The sequence below is a fragment of the Microcaecilia unicolor genome, chromosome 3, assembly GCF_901765095.1.
Source record: "Microcaecilia unicolor chromosome 3, aMicUni1.1, whole genome shotgun sequence".
Lineage (NCBI taxonomy): Eukaryota > Metazoa > Chordata > Amphibia > Gymnophiona > Siphonopidae > Microcaecilia > Microcaecilia unicolor.
This window is the reverse complement of record NC_044033.1, coordinates 231,015,032-231,033,208: the sequence shown is the minus strand read 5'-3', so window position 1 is coordinate 231,033,208 and position 18,177 is coordinate 231,015,032. Positions and strand designations below refer to the sequence as shown.

Here is an 18,177-nt window from a genome sequence, read left to right as displayed (position 1 = left end):
AGCGTAGGCCAACCCATCTGTTGCAGAAGTTCGTGGCAAATGAAGTTCCCCCCCGACCCGGAGTCCACAAGGGCCCGGGTCTGGATCACAGTCTCATGCCATCGCAGTGTTACTGGCATGGTTACCAGTGGATCCGGTAGGGAAGCAGAGTGCCCCAAGACCCCTCCCCTCAGGGTGCCTTGGGGGAAACGTTTCCCGCTCATGCGGGGCAAAAACGGACAAAATGCCCGGCCTCACCACAAAACAAGCACAGTCCGCCCTGCAAGCGTTTTCTCCTGTCCGAGGGGGCCAATCGTTGACGGCCGATCACCATCGGTTCCTCACAATTCTCTTTAGGATCCCGAGTGCCCCGGCGGGGGGACGGTCCCTTGCCCGTCCGGGACGCACCCCTCGACCACTTCTGCCGTTCTGCCGGGCTCTAGCTCTCTCCTGGAACCGGGTATCCACTTGAATACAGAGCGAAATCAGGGCGTCCAGCTGTCCCGGGACCTCCCGTCCTGCCAACTCGTCCTTGATTCGCTCTTGCAATCCCTCCAGAAAGATGGCCGCCAGGGACTCCTGATTCCAACGCAGTTCAGTAGCTAGGGTCCGAAAACGAATGGCATAATCGGCCACCGTCCCCTCGCCCTGTTGAATCCGCAGCAATTCAGACGCCACGGAAGACGGCCTGCCTGGGAGGTCGAACACCATGCGGAAACGGCACTGAAATTCTGCATAATCGTCCATGAGGGGGTCCTGCTGCTCCCACAACGGGGACGCCCATGCCAGGGCCTTGTCCTTACATAGGGAAACAACATATCCCACTTTAGTCTAGTCTGATGAAAATGCCTCCGGTTGCATCCGGAAGGCTAAGCTGCACTGATTGAGGAAACCCCGGCAGCCTCCGGGGGCCCCATCATATCGTGCAGGCTCAGGGAACCGAGGTCCCGCATGGAACCCTCCCGGACGGGGAGCCACTGCGGCCCCCTGGACCGCAGCGGCCTGGTTCTGTACCTGGAGCGACGAAAGCTGAGAGCACACGTTCTGGAGTGCCCCCGACAGGGCGTTCAGCTGCTCCTGCTGCTGCTGAAGTACCTTAGCCAGGTCCCGTAGATCAGGCTGCGTAGGCGAGCTCATGGCTTCCGGTTCCTGTCTTGTCCTCACGTTGGTGAGCCCTTAGGTCCCGCAAGGCCGAAAGACCTCAGAGGACAGCCGTGCACCCCAATCTTCACCCGCGGCGACTGCCGTTCACCGGAGGTTGAGCCCCCAGCTGCAGGCGGTCAGCAGGACTGCTGGAACCGCAGGGTGGATGGCTGACCTGGCTAGTGTCGGGAGTTGCGGCCAGCAGACACAGTCTCTGGATAACGGCTAACAATCTGTGGTCAAGGATAGCACAGTCCCTGGATATCGGCTAGCAATCTGTGGTCAAGGATAGCACAGTCTCTGGATACCGGCTAGCAATCTGTGGTCAAGGTTAGCACAGTCTCAGGATATACAAAAGATGCAACGCGACCCGCTGCACGGGCTTCGTGAACAGAACCAGAAGCAAGGAGGTCCTCTGGTTCCTGGGTTAAATATCGCGCCATCCCGCCCCCCGGGAAGAGACCCACCAATCCGGCCCAGGGGAGTCGGCAGAGCCCTAGGATAGGCTCTGCCCGAACTCCAGGCGGAGTCCTCGCCCGGGTTCGTCACTCCCGTGCGAGGTAGGCAGAGCTCCAGAGCCCTCCGGCTCTGGAGCGAAGGAGGCGTCAGCTCCGGCGCCGCCATTTTGGGCGGCGCGAACCTCTTCCCGACCACCCCTCTCCAAGAGGCCGGCGTCCGTCCTCGCTGGCCGCCGATCCCGACCCGACCCGCCAGTCCCGCGGCAGCGCCGGCTCTTCCGCGGACCCTCCCTGGCCGTCGTCCGGTGCCGCGGAGGCCGCTGGCTCCCGCTCCCCACAGCGGGAGAGCAGGTATGGGCGCGGGACGCGACAACTATAGCCCTAAGGGGTGAAGGGGGGCACCTACATGTGGGTACAGTGGGTTTGGGGGGGGGGGTTGGACGACTAAGCATTAAGCAGCACAATTGTAACAGGTAGGGGGGGGATGGGCCTGGGTCCACCTGCCTGAAGTCCACTGCACCCCCTAACAACTGCTCCAGGGACCTGCATACTGCTGCCAGGGAGGTGGGTATGACATTTGAGGGTGAAAATAAAAAGTTGTGAAACATCATTTTTTGTGATGGGAAGGGGTTAGTGACCACTGGGGGAGTCAGGGGAGGTCATCCCCGATTCCCTCTGGTGGTAATCTGGTCATTTAGGGCACTTTTTGGGGCCTTATTCGTGAAAAAACAGGGTCCAGGAAAAGTGCCCTAAATTCTAGCTATAAACGCATACTTTTTTCCATTATCGGCGAAAGGCGCCCATCTCTCCTCGGCCGATAACCACGTCCCAGTTCCACCTTCGCCACGCCTCCGACACGCCCCCGTCAACTTTGTACGCTTCCGCGATGGAGTGCAGTTGAAAACGTCCAAAATCGGCTTTCCATTATACCGATTTATTCGTTTTTGTGAGATAAACGTCTATCTCCCGATTTGGGTCGAAATCTAGGCATTTTTCTCTTTCAATTATAAGGTGGATAGTGTGTTTCTAGGGGCTCTCCAGAGCCCATTAAAACCCCAAAATAACAATATTATATCAGACACAGATGAACTTATATTTTACTTTATAAGAAGTCAGTTTAAAGATGAAATTTGTATTCTGTAGTTCAAACAAAACATAAAAGTACACAAAGAAAACGATCAGAAATGTACCGTTTCATGATACAATTGCTCTTAGTTTTCCAGTAATAATCCTTTTCAGAGCATATAGTGATGGAAACAAAGACCCTGAGGGAGACAGACACCTACCTTCAGTTCTTTAGCCTTCTTCTGTTCACTGCATTTATACTTGAAAATATCATCCAACTCCTTCCTTAGTGATGTCAAGTGACTTTCAAATTTTTCCTGTAATATTTCAATATGTTTTATTATAACATTCACTATTCTGCCTGTCACAGTCACACACCGAAACCATATCAAACAAGTGAATTTTAAAGTCCTTCGCTCCAGAATTTCATTATTACTTTTACCATTATGATATAAGAGTTAAATGACTGGTCTTCCTCATTTTTTAAAGGCACAACAAAAGGTAAAATTATGTCTTACCTGATAATTTTCTTTCTTTTAGTGCGGCAGATGAATCCAGAAACAGGTAGCGATACAGATCACTGAATTGAACTCAGCCTGATAGGCCGATCAGCCCCTCCCTCAGTCAATATAATCGCATACCACTGCAGAACATAGGTCCATGAATCCTTGGCAACCTTCCTCACAGATATTTCAACAGAATAAAGGCAATCCAGGAATCCAAAATGTGCACGCTGCCTAGAGCAGAGACCCTTCAAAGGCAAAAAGAAAAACTGCGGCGCCATGCGGGATCCTGGATTCATCTGCTGCACTAAAGAAAATAAAATTATCAGGTAAGATATCATTTTATACTCTTTAGCATAGCAGCAGATGAATCAAGAAACTGATAGAATGTATGAAAGCAGTTCCTAAAGAGGGAGGAAAGCCACCGCTCCAGCAGAAAGAACAGCTGCCCCAAAACTGGCGTCCTACTGCGCAACCACGTCCAAACAGTAATACCTAGAGAAGGTATTCAGGGACGTCCACGTAGCCACGATACAGATCTCTTCTGGGGAAATAATGTAAGCTCTGTCGAGCAGGGACTGTCTCTTCATGTTCAAGTGTACAATGCTGCGTACGTCTAGTAGCGCTTTAGAAATGATAAGTAGTAGTAGGAGGAGGAGGAGGTTGCCAACACAAGTGGAATGCACCCACGAGAAGCCGAGGCAATCGCTTCCCAAATCCACCACACAATCATCACCTTCAACGTAGCATTGCCCCTTTTGGGCCCCAACAGAAGCACAAAAAAGATGATCCGACCGCCGAAAATCATTAGTGATCTGAAGGTAGTGGAGCAGAGCCCTGCGAACATCCAAGCACAGCAGGACCCCAAAGTCTGTTGGGTGGTCCTCCTCTCGAAAGGGTTATGGACAGGGTTGCCAGGTAGAATTTTTTTTTCCAGCCCAATCCGGGCCAGAAACCAGCCCAAAACCCGCCCAAACACAAAACCCCGCCCCTGACACCCCCACCCCCGCGTCACCGGCCCCGCCCCCGCCGTCACCGGCCCCGCCTCCCACGTCATCGGGCCCGCCTCCCCGTCATCAGCCCCGCCTCCCACGTCATCGGGCCCGCCTCCCCGTCATCAGCCCCGCCTCCCCGTCATCGGCCCCGCCTCCCACGTCATCGGCCCCGCCTCCCACGTCATCGGACCCGCCCAAAACGTCACTAACCCCGCCCAAAAACGTCACTAACCCCGCCCCCCGCGGCCGAAAAAAATCAAAAAGCCGCCCAAAAAGCCGCCCGGAAGCTTAAAAAACCGCCCAAAAAACCGCAACCCGCCGCGGGCAAAAATTTCCCGCGGCGGGTCGCGGAAAACCGCCCAATTGGGCGGTAAAACCGCCCACCTGGCAACACTGGTTATGGAATTTGTCATGCAACTATGCTTCTTTGTGCTTTGTGAGTGTTTGTTTTGGGTACTGCAGCCCTCAGCACATCCTGTTCACTGTAGCCAGAGGCCGATAAAAGTTTTATCTGCAAACTAGTATAAACCAGTTTTAGCTGGACATATAAGAACAACTGTAGGTAAAACATGTGGCAATGACCAGACACATGGGCGGAACCCTATGTATGTGCAGGATTCCTCATTGGGTAATTTATGAGGTGATGCTCTGTGATGGAAGTGTATATATTTGACTGCCCATCTAGGGAACACTAGAATATATATCCTTCTGGTAGGTAGGGAATACAAAAGAAACAAAAGAAAGAATGAAAGAAAGATTCTTAGCTGCAAAGGCCAAGTCCCCACCCATAGTCACGGGCGGGGGGGGGGGGGGGGAGAGCACACACATCCCCCCCCCCCCCCCCCCCCAATGACTACAGGTGGGGACTTGGTCTTAGCAGCTAAGAATCTTTCATTCTTTCTTTTGTTTCTCTCTCCTTTCTCTCAGCTTTGTGTCCTTCATATGATAGTTTCTCTGTATCATACTTTGTAGAACTGCTGCAGCTCAGAGCCAGTGATATGCCCTGGTGAGGAACAAACTTTCCTTCCTCTTTTTCCCTTATATCTGAGTTCATACTGATTCCTTTGCAAGTACCAAGGTTACTGATGTTAGGTTTTATGAGATTACTAATGTTTGCTACAGATACCAGCTCCTGTTGTAGTGAGTAATAAAACTTCCCTTTTTTCTGTCTTTTTGGTCTCTGCCTGACTTCTTCCTGAGAATAGCTCTAAACACAGCATTACAGAAGGCAAGAAGATGGGCTGATTGACATGAAAATGTCAAGAGGATTTTTGGCAAAAAGGATGGCACCAGGGCCGTGCCTAGGGCGCCCCCCTGCAATCATCAGTTGGCGCCCCCCCTGCAGACTATCAGTTGGCGCGCGCGCCTCCCGCCCCGGACCTGCATGGCTCCAAGGCACGTCTGGGGCGCGATGGAGGAAATGGCTGGGTTTGGCCTGAGCCTCCTCCACTCCATCCCCGATTCCCCAGCACTTTAAATTTACCTCTCTCTGCCTCCGGCTCTGACGTCTGCGCAGCATCAGTGAAAGCGCTGCCTGTCTGACGTCTCTCCACCAGCCTTCCCTTTGCTCGTTCGTTCCCTCTGTGTCCCGCCTTCTTCTGACGTCATTTCCTTGAGGGCGGGACACAGAGGGAACGAACGAGCGAAGGGAAGGCTGGTGGAGAGACGTCAGACAGGCAGCGCTTTCACTGACGCTGCGCAGACGTCGGAGGCGGAGCGAGGTAAATTTAAAGCACCGGGGAATCGGGGATGGAGCGGAGGAGTAAGTTTTTTTTTTTTTAAATACAGCTCGACGGCGTGGCGCCCTTTAAGGCAGGCACCCCCCGCGGCGCTTACCGCGATTACTGTGTTGGCACAGCCCTGGATGGCACCATCAGCACCATTACCCCCGATTCCGTGAACTGAAGAAAAGGCTCCCGACACGACAAGGCCTGGAGTGCAGAGACTCTCCGAGCTGAGACCATAGCCACCAGAAATACTTCAGAGTGAGATCCTTCTCTGAGACCTTGTGAAGCTGCTCAAACGGAGCCCACTGCATGGCCTGAAGCACCAGGTTAAAGTTCCATTCTGGGCAAAGCTTGTGAAGAGGTAGGATATAAATGTCATAAATAAAATAAATAAAAATAAGAGGTGGTTTGAGGTGATCGACTCCCCATAGGAAATGAACCACATCTGGATAAGAAACCAGAGAGGACCCCGACATGCAACCCCTATAACAGGCAAGAGCCGCATCCTGCACCAGGAGTGAGTTATAGGCTAGACCTTTCCGCAGACCTTCCTGCGAGAAAGCCAATAACTGTGGCAAGGATGCTGACAAGGGATCCCATGCCTGGGAAGAACACCATGCCTCAAATGTGTGCCACATGTGCACATACGCTGTAGTTTAGACACTTCCATGCTTGCAACAACTTTGCATTGACTGGATCTGAATAACCTTTTTTCCTCAGCCTAGAGCTCTCAAGAGCCAATCGTAAGACCAAAATAGGAGGCATTCATCCTCACTGGCCCCTGGAAGAGCAAATCAGGAGACAGGGGCAGATGCAACAGAGCACTTGCTAGAAGATGAAATCAAGTCCGCATACCACAGACGATGAGGCTAATCTGAAGCCACCAGCACAACCAAATCCTGATGATACCCAATCCTGTGAAGGACCTGGTCAATGGCCAAGGGGGAAAGATGTAGAGCACCCCTTCAGACTGCCAAGGCTGGACCAGTACATCCAGGTCCTCTGACCCGGACTCCTTCCTGCGGCTGAAAAACTGGTTCACCTTTGCATTGGCTCAGATCACCATGAGATCCATCACCAGAGTGCGCCACTGCCGTTCGATCAGACGGAAGGTGTCTGTCTGCTGATAGCTCCCATTCTACCCGGTCTAGAGCATGCTGGTTGAAGAAATCAGTCTTCAAACCAACGCAGCCCGCAATGTGTGCCACCGAGAGGCATGACAGGTGGTGCTCTGCCAACTGCAAGAGTAGTTGAGCCTCCGCCGCCAGGGCAACAGTCAGCGTGCCACCCTGCTGGCTGATGTAGGACACCACAGTCATGATGTCTGACATAACTCAAACCAGCTTGCCCTCAGCACACAAGCTATCGCCCAGCCGGTTGATTGGCCATTGGGCCTCCGTCACAGACCAAAGGTCCTGTGCATACTGGTGAAGACCATGAGCCCCCAAGCCAGAAAGGCTGGCATCCGTCACCACCACTACTCACTGGGGGGATGTCAAGTGTATCCCCCTGCTCAAGTTGGTGGGATGTAACTTTCAGCGTCACCACCATGGATCCCAGAACCTGGACATAATCCCATGCGCGAGGACTCAATACACCCAACAGTTGATGAACCTGGCCCTGCAGCTTGGCTATCTTGTGGTCCAGCAGGAACACCTTCCCAAACGACATGTCAAAACAGATCCCCCCTTCCGTAGAAATGCCGCCAACACCACCACCATGACCTTGAAGAAGGTGCGGGGAGCTGTGGCAAGACCAAATGGCAGTGCTTGAAATTGAAAGTGGCAACCCAAGACAGCAAACCGGAGAAACTTCTGGTGCTGTGGCCAGATATGGATATGGAGGTAAGCTTCCTTGAGGTCAAGAGCTGTAAACAAAAACTCCCCTGGCTGCACCGCTACCAGCATGGATCTCCATGCGGAAATGCTTCACCTTCAGGAATCAGTTAACCACTTTCAGGGCCAATACCAGCCAAAAAGAACCCCCCTTTTTGGGCACCATGAAATAGATGGAATATCAGCCCCGGCCCCTCTCGTGGGGTACCACCACCCCGAGATCCAACAAGGAGTGAAGGGTGTACTCGACTGCCAAACGCTTCAAGGAAGCATAGCACAAGGACTCCAAGAAAGAATCTCGGACAGGAGAGACATCTCTGATAATATCCAAGACCCACTGATCCATGGTGATGTTGACCCACTCCTCGTAAAAGAGCCGGCTCCCTATCCTGAGGACAGAAGAGTAAACTAGCACCCCAACATTGGGAAGAACATGCCACCTGGCCTGAACAAGAGGAGCACTGTTGGAACTTGGACTGCTGAATGGCGGCCGAGGACCTACCCGGTTGGTACTGCTCAACATCCTGGAGGTGTGACCTCGCCATCCTCGACCAGAAGGTTTAGGCTTGTTTTCTGGGAGCCGAAGCAACTTGGTGTCCCCCACAAGTCTTTCATCAGCTTCTCCAAATCTTCCCCAAACAAGAGCTTACTTTGAAAGGCCAGCCTGATGAGCCACTGTTAGAGGCGACATCCGCCACCCAGTGGTAGCATCATAACAGCCTGTGGGAAGTGAATGCCAACGCCATCTGGTTGGCGGAAGCGTGCATCAAGTCATAAAGCAAATTTGTTAATATACCACCAAAGATTCCATCTATGAAAGAGAGGGCAAGGTCAGAAGGAAATCCAAATCCTGCTCATCTGCCTCCTGCACCCAGCTCTGGTATGCCTGGGCCGTGTAGGAACTACAAATGGCAGAGACCTCAAAGGAGTGCTTTAACAAAGCCTCCGGCTTCTGATCCTGTACATCCTTAAGGGCCACACCCTCCCTCGACCAGGAGAGCGGTCTTCTTGGTGACAGCCGCTACCAAGGCGTCCACCCTAGGCAAAGCAAACCTCCACCTTGAGCCCGAGCCTGGGGAGGTCCACTGCACCGTGATAAGCTCCTTGATAGATTCGTGAACTGAGAAGGCCCGAGATGGCTTGTGAGTACTTTACCATCTTCAAAAGTTCAAGGTAGAAGCCTAAGCAGATCAGAAATGTCAAGGGCTTCAAGGGCCTTAGTAATCAGGGATGATAACGCTTCCTGATGAAAGTGCGAACTACAGATGGATCATATGGCTCCTCCAGAACAATTCCCCTTCCTCCAGTTCGTCCATTTTGGACAGGACCTCAGAGCGAGAGGGGGTGGGGCCCCCAACGACCCCACCACTGACGAAGCTGCCACCTGACGTCGCTTCTGCACGGGGTCTGCAGAAACGGACTAGCCCGCAGGTTCCAGATTACCTGCGGGCTCTCCCCCCATCCACAACAGGATGTGAAAGGGGCAGCAGACAAGGGTCCGGAGGGAAAGAGTGCATCAACAACAAGGCCTGGTGCATTAAGAATGGTTCCCCAGACCCAGAAACCTCTTCCCCCTGTGGGGACTGCACTGAAGTCACCCCCACCACCTGACAAGTCCTGCAGTGCCAGAAAGTCCTGGAAGGAAACTGGAGCTGAAGGAGCTGGCTGCGTGCAAACCGCGGTTTTCAATTGTAAAGCCACACTGGTGGAAAGAGCCGACTACACTGACATGCCATGCAGTTTTGTGCAGGAAATGTCAGAGTAACATGAAGGGCAGCCTCCTCTCAAGTCAGGGTGTCAGTGCACCCGACTGGGCAGACACTAGCGGCCACTGCCACACTGAGAGCACCTTTTCACAGTCTCTGCAGCCATGCTGCAAAGATCCCTGAAGCCGTGACCTGACAGTACAAGAAAATTTAAAGGGCCACTCACCCCAAAATTTGAAGCCTCCGGGTCTCTGATCTGGATAGGGATCCCTCCCACTGGGCTGACCCTGAATAACTTGCTCCCTTGCCCCAGGCACAGTTGCCCCCAACCAGTGGTAAAACAGCTCAAAAAGACCTGTTTTCACTGATAATGCCTGCAACCACTTTTTTTTTCCATTCTGTCAGGGACCACCACGTGGGACCACCACCAGGTATAACCCCCTGAAGATGGCACCGCTCAATCACCCCCAGGCTCAACTAGGCTAGCAAAGATAGGACAGGAGCTCCTCACACAGAAGAATCCAGAAGTAGTTGGTAAGAAGCCACTGCTGGAGATAGATATACTAACTAAGGGAGGAGCTGGCTGCCCTATAAGGCTGAGTTCAGTTCAGTGATCTCTATCGCCACCTGCTGGTAGATGGACACAACCCATCAGTTTCTGGATTTATCTGCTGCTACGCTAAGGAAATTATATTTATTCTGCCTACACATGTTACATGAGAATTAATTCTGTACAGATGTGGTTCATTGGACACCTCATTTAATGTCCCTCCTTTGTTTATAAACCAAACTATACAATAAGAATAAGTAGTAAGTTAAACAGCCAATTTCACATTATTATACAACATCACTTCCAGGCTTCTTTACAAAAAATATATTTTTATAACGTTGTTGGCCCTCAATCCACATATTAAAAAGAGTGTTATGCACATTTACTAAGCCGTGATGTAGGCACGCAAACCTTTTAGCGTACGCTAAAAATTAGCACGTGCTAACGATAGAGACACCCATTATATTCCTATGGGTGCCTCTATCGTTGAATATTACAACGTTTGTGCGCCTACAGCAAGGCTTAGTAAACAGGGCCCTTAGTGTCACAGATCAAGCGTGCAGGCAGGAAAATGTCTGGGAGGCTGAGAGGACCTGGGGAGGTGCCAGACATCGCGGGGGAGGAGGTGGAGAGGACAAGGAAGAAGCCAGACCTCGTGGGGGGATGTGGACAGGACCAGGAAGAAGCGTGACCTCGCTGGGGGTGAGGGTTGGAGGGACTTATTGGTGGCTGGGCAGGCAGGCAGCAGCGGGTGGCCAGGCAGGGAGCAGCAGCGACAAACAGAGGGGGTGTTTCGTGGGAAGCACACGCTGATATTCAGCACGCTTTCCGTTAGCAGCACTCCTCATTGGTTCCCTGTGCAAAGAGCCAATCAGGAGTTCCCAGCCAAACAGTCAATGAAAGTGACGCTGAAAGGAGAGGATGGGAAGAAGAAGCTAATGACACCCATGTGAGGAGTAAAGGTAAGGAACTACTACTACTACTACTACTTAACTGGCAGATTAATTTTATTAACCACGATTAATGAATCTATATAAATAATTCCCACCTCCAACATTCTGAAGCTCACTCAGTGGCAGTGAAGCACTGAAGCCCTGTACTGTTAGTAGGCTAGGCTCCCAGCACCACTCACCCTCACTCATAGACCCGCCCTCAGCCACGCCCCATCCAGACATAATTCGCAACTCCAACGTTCTAATGAAGCCGGAAGGAAGCCACAAGTCTCCAACTTCCGTAGTTGTGCAGATCGCTGTTCCCCCATGAGTGTGTGCCCCGCCCTCGCGTCACAACGTTATGACGTCGAGGGCGGAGCACTGACACTCACCGAATCGCATCGACGTTGGAGGTGGGAATTATTTATATAGATGACATCCCATTGCAACGTTGGAGGCGCAGTATCCGCCCTTCGCCAAGCCCCCCAAAGTTGCCGCCCCTCACCCGTACAGCCCCCCCAGGTTGCCAACGCTACCACCCTCCCCCCCCCCCCCCAAGGTCGCTGCAGCCACTGCTCAACCCTCCACCCCAGGTCGCCGCCGCTCCCCCCCTCCGTCCGATGTCAGCTGCGGCCGGTACAACAACAAACAAAACAAAAAAACCTACAAAAAAGCTTTGAAAAAGGAAGCGGGGCACTGCAGGCAGCCATCAGCTGTCAGCTCTGCATCCGCTCCTCCTCTCACCTCTCAGTCACTGCCCCTGGAGTAGAACCCTGGAGGAGGGCAGCGACGTGAGAGGAGGAGCGGATGCAAAGCTGACAGCCGATGGCTGCCTGCGGTGCCCCGCTCCCTTTTTAAAAGCATTTTTGCAGGTTTTCTTTTTTTTGTTTGTTTTCTTTTTGTAGAATCATGGGGAGGGGGTTGGAAGAGGGGGTCCTGCACAGCTGTCTCCACTGTAGCCCAAGGCTAAGCAAGAGTACGGCAGACAGTGGAATCCAGAGTTAATTGTTATGGCTGTAAATTTCTCTTCAGGGTCAAGGGAGCGACTAAATATTAAAACTGTACAAGAACTATGCTTTAGCCAGTAGGTACAATACAGGCTGAAGTTTTAACCCCTTCATTACCATCCTATATAATAAAATGCACCTTGCGGCAAACTCGGGGAGGGGGTGGGGGGGGAGGAGCAGTGGCACCCGGGGTGGTGGGGGTGGAGGGGTGAGCGGCTGTGACTTCGGGAGGGGCGTGGCGGCAGGGGTGGGGCCTGAGACCACAGAGGCGGAAGGGGTCCTGAGGCCAGAGGGGAGGGGGTCCACAGACATGAGAGGGGGGAGGGGGTCCTGAGAGCAGAGACGAAGGGGGGAGGGGGGATCCAGAGACCTGAGAGAAGGGGTGGAGGGAGACCTGAGAGGAGGGGGGAGGGAGACCAGAGAGGGAGGGGGAGGAGTCCTGCGACCACAGAGCAGGAGAGGCAGGGGGAGGGGGTCCTGCGAACACAGAGAGGGCGGGGGAGGTATCTCTCACACACACAATCTCTCACACACACACACTCTCTCTCTCTCACTGTCAGTGTCTCTCTCACTCTCATACACTGTCTACAACACAGGCACTGTCTCACACTGTATCACATTCACTCTCTATGTGTCACACAGTCACTCTCAAGCACTCTCTCAATCTCATACACTCTCGCTCTCACAGAGAGTCTGTGTATCGCACACAGACTCTCTCACACTCTGTCTCACACACACACACAGTATCTGTGTGAAACACTCTCTCACACTCACTGTGGCTCACATACGAACTCGCACACACTCTCAATCTCACACACACACACTCTCTAACAGACACACTCGCAGCCACCCACATTCACTCTCTCGCTCTCACACACACAGTCACTCTCACACACACTCTCTCAAACATACACACTCCAAGGAAAACCTTGCTAGCGCCCGTTTCATTTGTGTCAGAAACGGGCCTTTTTTACTAGTTTTGCATTAATTGCTGCGGTAATTCCAATTAATGTGCAGCCATAATTATTATGTTACTAGTAAAAAAGGCCCGTTTCTGGAACGAATGAAACGGGCGCTAGCAAGGTTTTCCTGGGAGTGTGTATGTTTGAGAGAGAGAGCCAGAGTGAATGTGCGGGTGTGTGACACAGTGAGACTGTCTGTGTGACAGTGTGTGTGTGAGAATGAGAGTGTGTGGCAGGGCCCCCTCCCCTGTTCCTAATGCCCCTCACCCCGTTCCCTCCCCTCCTTTTCCTCCTCCTTCCCACACTTTGGGTTCCTTAAGGCTTTCAAAAGTCTATGTACCCCCTTGGCCCTAACGCCCAGTATCCGGATACCCCACCGCTTTCATCCTCCCCCCTCCCCCAAGATGTAACAGTTTCACGTCCTTCATTTTTTTTTTTTAAGTGTCCTATCTACCCTGTGTCCAAATGCCCGGCATTCAGATTGTGTTCCTCTCGTAAATTTTCATTTCTTTCATTCATTCAGAACTTGCCCCCCCCCCCCCCCAACACTTTCGGTTCCTTCAGTCTTTTAAAACTCTATGTACCCTATGTGCTAATGGCCAGCATTGAGATTGTTTTCCTGTCCCAAATTTGTATGTCTTTCAGTCCTTCACAACTCCACCCCCCCCCCCCCCCCCTTCTCCAGTTTAACACTTTTGTTTCCTTCAGTCTACTCGTTGTAGCTCACTTGCATTCTCTATTCCTTCGGTACCTGAGTCGGAGAATCGGGACGTCCCTTTAGATTAGGCTCCTCTTCCTGGTCTCTTCAGCCAATCAAAGCGGGCTTAGCTGGCTGTTGTCAGCGAAACGCGCTCTGATTGGTTGAAGAGACCAGGAAGAGGAGCCTAATCTAAAGGGACGTCCCGATTCTCCAGCAACCAGGAAAATATAAAAGTTTTGCTGTGGAGGGGCGGCGAAGACAAAATAGAAGGGGAGAAAAAACACCAGCGACGGCAGAGCTAAAAAAAAAAAATGCAAAAAAAAAAGACGTCTCTCAGAAGCGCAGGGAGAGTACGTCCTTAAAGGACACCCCTCACATTCGCTCCCTGCTTTTTTTTTTTCTTTTTTACTTTTTTTGGGGGCCCTTTTCCTTTCCGATTCCCTCACAGGAGCCCTAAAGAGAGGTCAGACATCTCATTAGGGTTCCTACGGTAAGGGAATCGGAAAAACGGTAGTGCATCTCATTATAATGGGCTGCAACGGTAGTGCAGCTCATTATAATAGCTTTTCAATCATTTGCATTCCGTTTTCTTTGCCTGCTACCATGGCAGGGAAAATGCCCTTAGTGCATGCCCGGGGTGAACTACTTGCGTTTTAAACTGGCTGGAACCAATTTAAAACGCAAGTTGTGGGCTAGTTAGGTTTTGTGCATCTGGGCCTCAGTCCTTCAGAAATCCCCCCTCCCCCCATTTAACACTTTCAGTTCCTTCAGTCTTTTAAAACTCTCCTATCAACCCTGTGTCCTAATGGCCAGCACTCAGATTGTTTTGCTTTGCCAAATTGTCTGTCACTGATGTCACTGAGGTCAGTGCGTGACTGCCTAGCAGACCACTTCCAGCAGGCACGGTCCCAAGCACATCCTGTTAGAGGTGAGAATTATTATATAGGATGTGTGCAACTGACACTATCCTATGGCTTGCACATGCAACTTTGCACGCTAAGCGTACAATTATAGAATCAAAGAGAATATGACTTGCAAAAGCCATTACAAAATAGTGCTTAGGAGGTTTATTAGTGTGTACATGCATAAACGTATGCGTACCCGCAAAAATGCTAGTATTATGTAAATGTGTGGTTATAGTACTGCCCTCTTATTGTAATACAAAATAAGTTACTGATAATGGAATGACAACATAGAAAATATGCAATGTTGCAATATCTATTTGAATGGGGAAAACTGACCCACATTAAACCAGAACTTCCCATTTTGAGAAGGCGCCCAAAGAGGAGGGATGGAGTGCTAGTTCCTCCCTCCTCCAACTACTATAACAAGGTAGGCCACGGGCGGGGTTTGGGGCGTTGTCGGGAGAGAGGGACAGTGGTCCACTGGACCACCAGGGCATTTTAGTTGTTGTTGGCAGGTGGAAAGGGGGGGGGGGAAGCTAGTGGTCCCACTGAACCACCAGGATTTTCTGTCCCCATCCCATTCCTACAGGCCCTGTGTCTCTGTCCCAACCCCATCCCTGCAGGTTCTGTCCCCGTCCCATCCCCATGGCCTCTGTCCTAATCTGCAGAAACTTTGAACACTTATGATTTTATTTAAATCTACTGATGCTAATAAAGATAATTTAAAAAAAAAAAGTATAAAATGGAACTATGTGCTGTGCAACTGTTGTTTATAAATCACAAATAGAAAACAATAATGAGCAACTATAATAACCCCAGCACCACCACTACCCTCTACTCTTCCAACCCCAACAACAGCTGACTTCTACTACCCCAAGGAATCCCCTGTTAAAATGTCCAGGGGTACAAAATACAACTCACTCTATATACCCAAAGCGGGGGAGAAATATGCCCTATGAAACACTGTTATGATATTTTAATCTGTGGCTGAATAAGTCATCAACAGTCTCATGATTCAGTCTAGCCCTCCTGTCTTCCACAGCCCTTCCTGCAATAGAAGATGTCTTCTTAGAAGAAGATGTGCTGATAGCAGGAACGTACAGTATCCACCATGCAAATTTTGCTTTGCTTGTTTTTCCAAAAAATCAAAATATTGTTGTCTGCATCACTCAAACATAAACAACAGTCCAGTTCATTAATAGGCTTCAAAGCACAAAATGACACTGGGACAAAGTTTGTCCCCATCCCTACGGCCTCTGTCCCCATCCCCGCCCCAAGCCAGTGGGATCTGTACCCGCAGGTCCCCGTCCCCATGTCATTCTCTATCCCAGAAGCTAAACCAGAGTGCTACCAAGCACAATTTCACTGGGTGTTTCATGAGCTAGAACCCTGAAGCTGGGTTTGTTGCAATTGGTATCTTATTCCTCTGAATGACTTGTGACACAGGAAACACAGCCCGTGTCAGGTCCATGATATAAAGACTCGTCCCTAATTTGAAGGCTCTTGGTGCCGTATGTTGTTACTTGTGTGCTTGCACTTTGACCCTCTCCGTGTTATTGTAGATACAAGTGAATAATTCAAGCACAGCAAGTCCGATTTCCCTATTACATTTCCTAAGAAAAACAAATTCATATTTGCAGCATAGTATACCCTGGACTAAATCAGCCTGCTAAACAAATCTGATCGATTAGACCAATGGTGGCCCTACCATTAGACCAAGGCAGGGGACTCAGGTGGCACTCTTTATGGAGCGGCATCTTTCCCTCTTCCTTCCTCAACTCCCCTCCCCAGCCTACCTTCTTTTTTTGTTTTTTAAAAAGTCAGTGGTGGCAGCTATCCCCATAAGCTACCCTGCCACTGGCACCGGCATCTTCTCTGTACTGCAGGCTGCCTCTCTGATGCAACTTCCTCTTTCCTCAGAAATGGGGCGCAGTACAGAGGAGACGCCGGTGGCAGGGCAATGTATGGGGGTCACTGTGGTCACCAACGTTTGAAAACAAAAAAAGAATTTAGGCTCGGGTAGGGGGGTTGAGGAAGGAAGTGGGGCCAAGTGGTGGGGAGGGAGTGTGATGCTGGGAGGCCGGGGCACCGTCTCATCCCTGCCTCAGGCGACAGATTGCTTTGGGCCGCCCCTGCCAGTGGTTCCCAAACCTGTCAGATTTTCTGCATCCTCTCACTGAATATGCATGAGAGAAATTTGCAGCTGTGGAAAGCAGTGCATGCCAAACACTCTCATGAGTATTCACTGCAGATATCCTGAAAACCTGGCTGACTGGGGCTCTCCCAGGACAGGTTTGGGATTGGGGACCACTGGATTAGACTGCAAACTCCACAGAGCAGGGGCAGTCTGTCTCTATTCTGTATCTGTGCAGTGCTGCAAATGCCTTGTAGAACTACAGTAGAAATCCAGCCTTGAGTCACTGCTGAGAAGCCATGAGCTAAATACAATAAAAAGTTATGTGGTGTGATAATAAAGATTATTGATACATACCTTGTATTCCTCTGCAGCCTCCTCCATGGGGGTCACATGGTGAGACTTGTGATCCTGGGATCTGTCACACCCCACACAGAGCAGTCTCCAATCCTCAGCACAGAAAAGCTTCACTTTCTTGCCATGTTCCTCACACAGATTATCCTCTTGTAGTCTTTTGGAAAGCTGAAGACTCTTGGCTATTTCTATTACATTTGCCAGCTGCCTGTTGGGCCTGAGGTTTCTCTCTGTAGATGTTTCTTTGCACTGGGGACAGGGGAAGTTGGTGTCTAATTTCTGCCAGTAGAAAGTGATACAGGAGCGGCAGAAGTTGTGCCCACAGTCTATGGTCACGGGGTCTGTAAAGTAATTCAAGCAAAAGGCACAGGAACCAACGGCGGGCAGGCTCTCCTTCGCATCGCACACTTTAGCCATGTTTCTCAGAGGCAATTGAGCTTTAGATTCACTTTCAAAGATTTTGTGCTGCGTTAAAAAAAAAAAGGAAGTAACTCTCAAAACGTTTTGGCAAAAGGTTAAAAAAAAAACGGGATCCTCACGGATTCGATTTAAAAACCTTTAAAAGTTAATTTTTTCTTTGCCCAGTCGTTTGCACGTGGATATTTTACATATATCCTCCAAAATAAATGTTTTTAGATAAAGTCAGCTGATGTAGTTAACGCTATTCTCCCGGGATCCTCCTCCTTACCAATCTTGTCCTCCTTAAACGTTGCGATCCTCCGTGGGGCGGTACATTACATCACAGGGGGCGTAACTTAGCGGATCGGGCGTTCTCAAGCGTAAAATAAGGTTTTCACGGCTGCTACTGCGTTACAGTATACAGTGGATGAAGCAGCTCACAGGTTTTGCTTGCTGCCTTGCTGCGTTTTGAGTGAACGGCAATGACGGCTGCGCGGGGAGTGGAAACAAAGATTAATCAAATGTCTTCCTTACTTACACAGTGGACTAGATAGGCTCACTCCCACTCCTTGAAGTTTTGCCACGGAAACAGGGGAACACAGAATCGCAGCGCTGGGTTATGTCCGGTGATTGCTGCATACTGTAAGCAGCAGCGGCCGTCAAAACAAAGAAGACGCGCTCCAGCCTTAAGGTCGTACTTGGATCAGGACAACTAGCAGTTAGAAATGAGGAATATGAAGTCTTTTATAAACATACTAGTAAAAAAGCCCCGTTTCTGATGCAAATGAAACGGGGGCTAGCAATGTTTTCTTCTGTGTGCATG

General features: G+C 50.8%; 1 protein-coding gene across 1 annotated transcript in view; it reads right to left on the bottom strand.

Moving 5' to 3' along the window:
* Positions 1-17,770, bottom strand: part of LOC115466360 (E3 ubiquitin-protein ligase TRIM39-like) — a 39,407-nt gene extending 21,637 nt beyond the window's left edge. The window contains exons 1-2 of the mRNA XM_030197550.1: positions 16,959-17,770; positions 2,867-2,962 (exon numbers count right to left, since the gene is read on the bottom strand). Coding sequence (XP_030053410.1) covers positions 2,867-2,962; positions 16,959-17,372 — 510 coding nt within the window. The 5' untranslated portion in view covers positions 17,373-17,770. The remainder of the gene's footprint in view (positions 1-2,866; positions 2,963-16,958) is intronic.
* Positions 17,771-18,177: the final 407 nt, after the last annotated feature.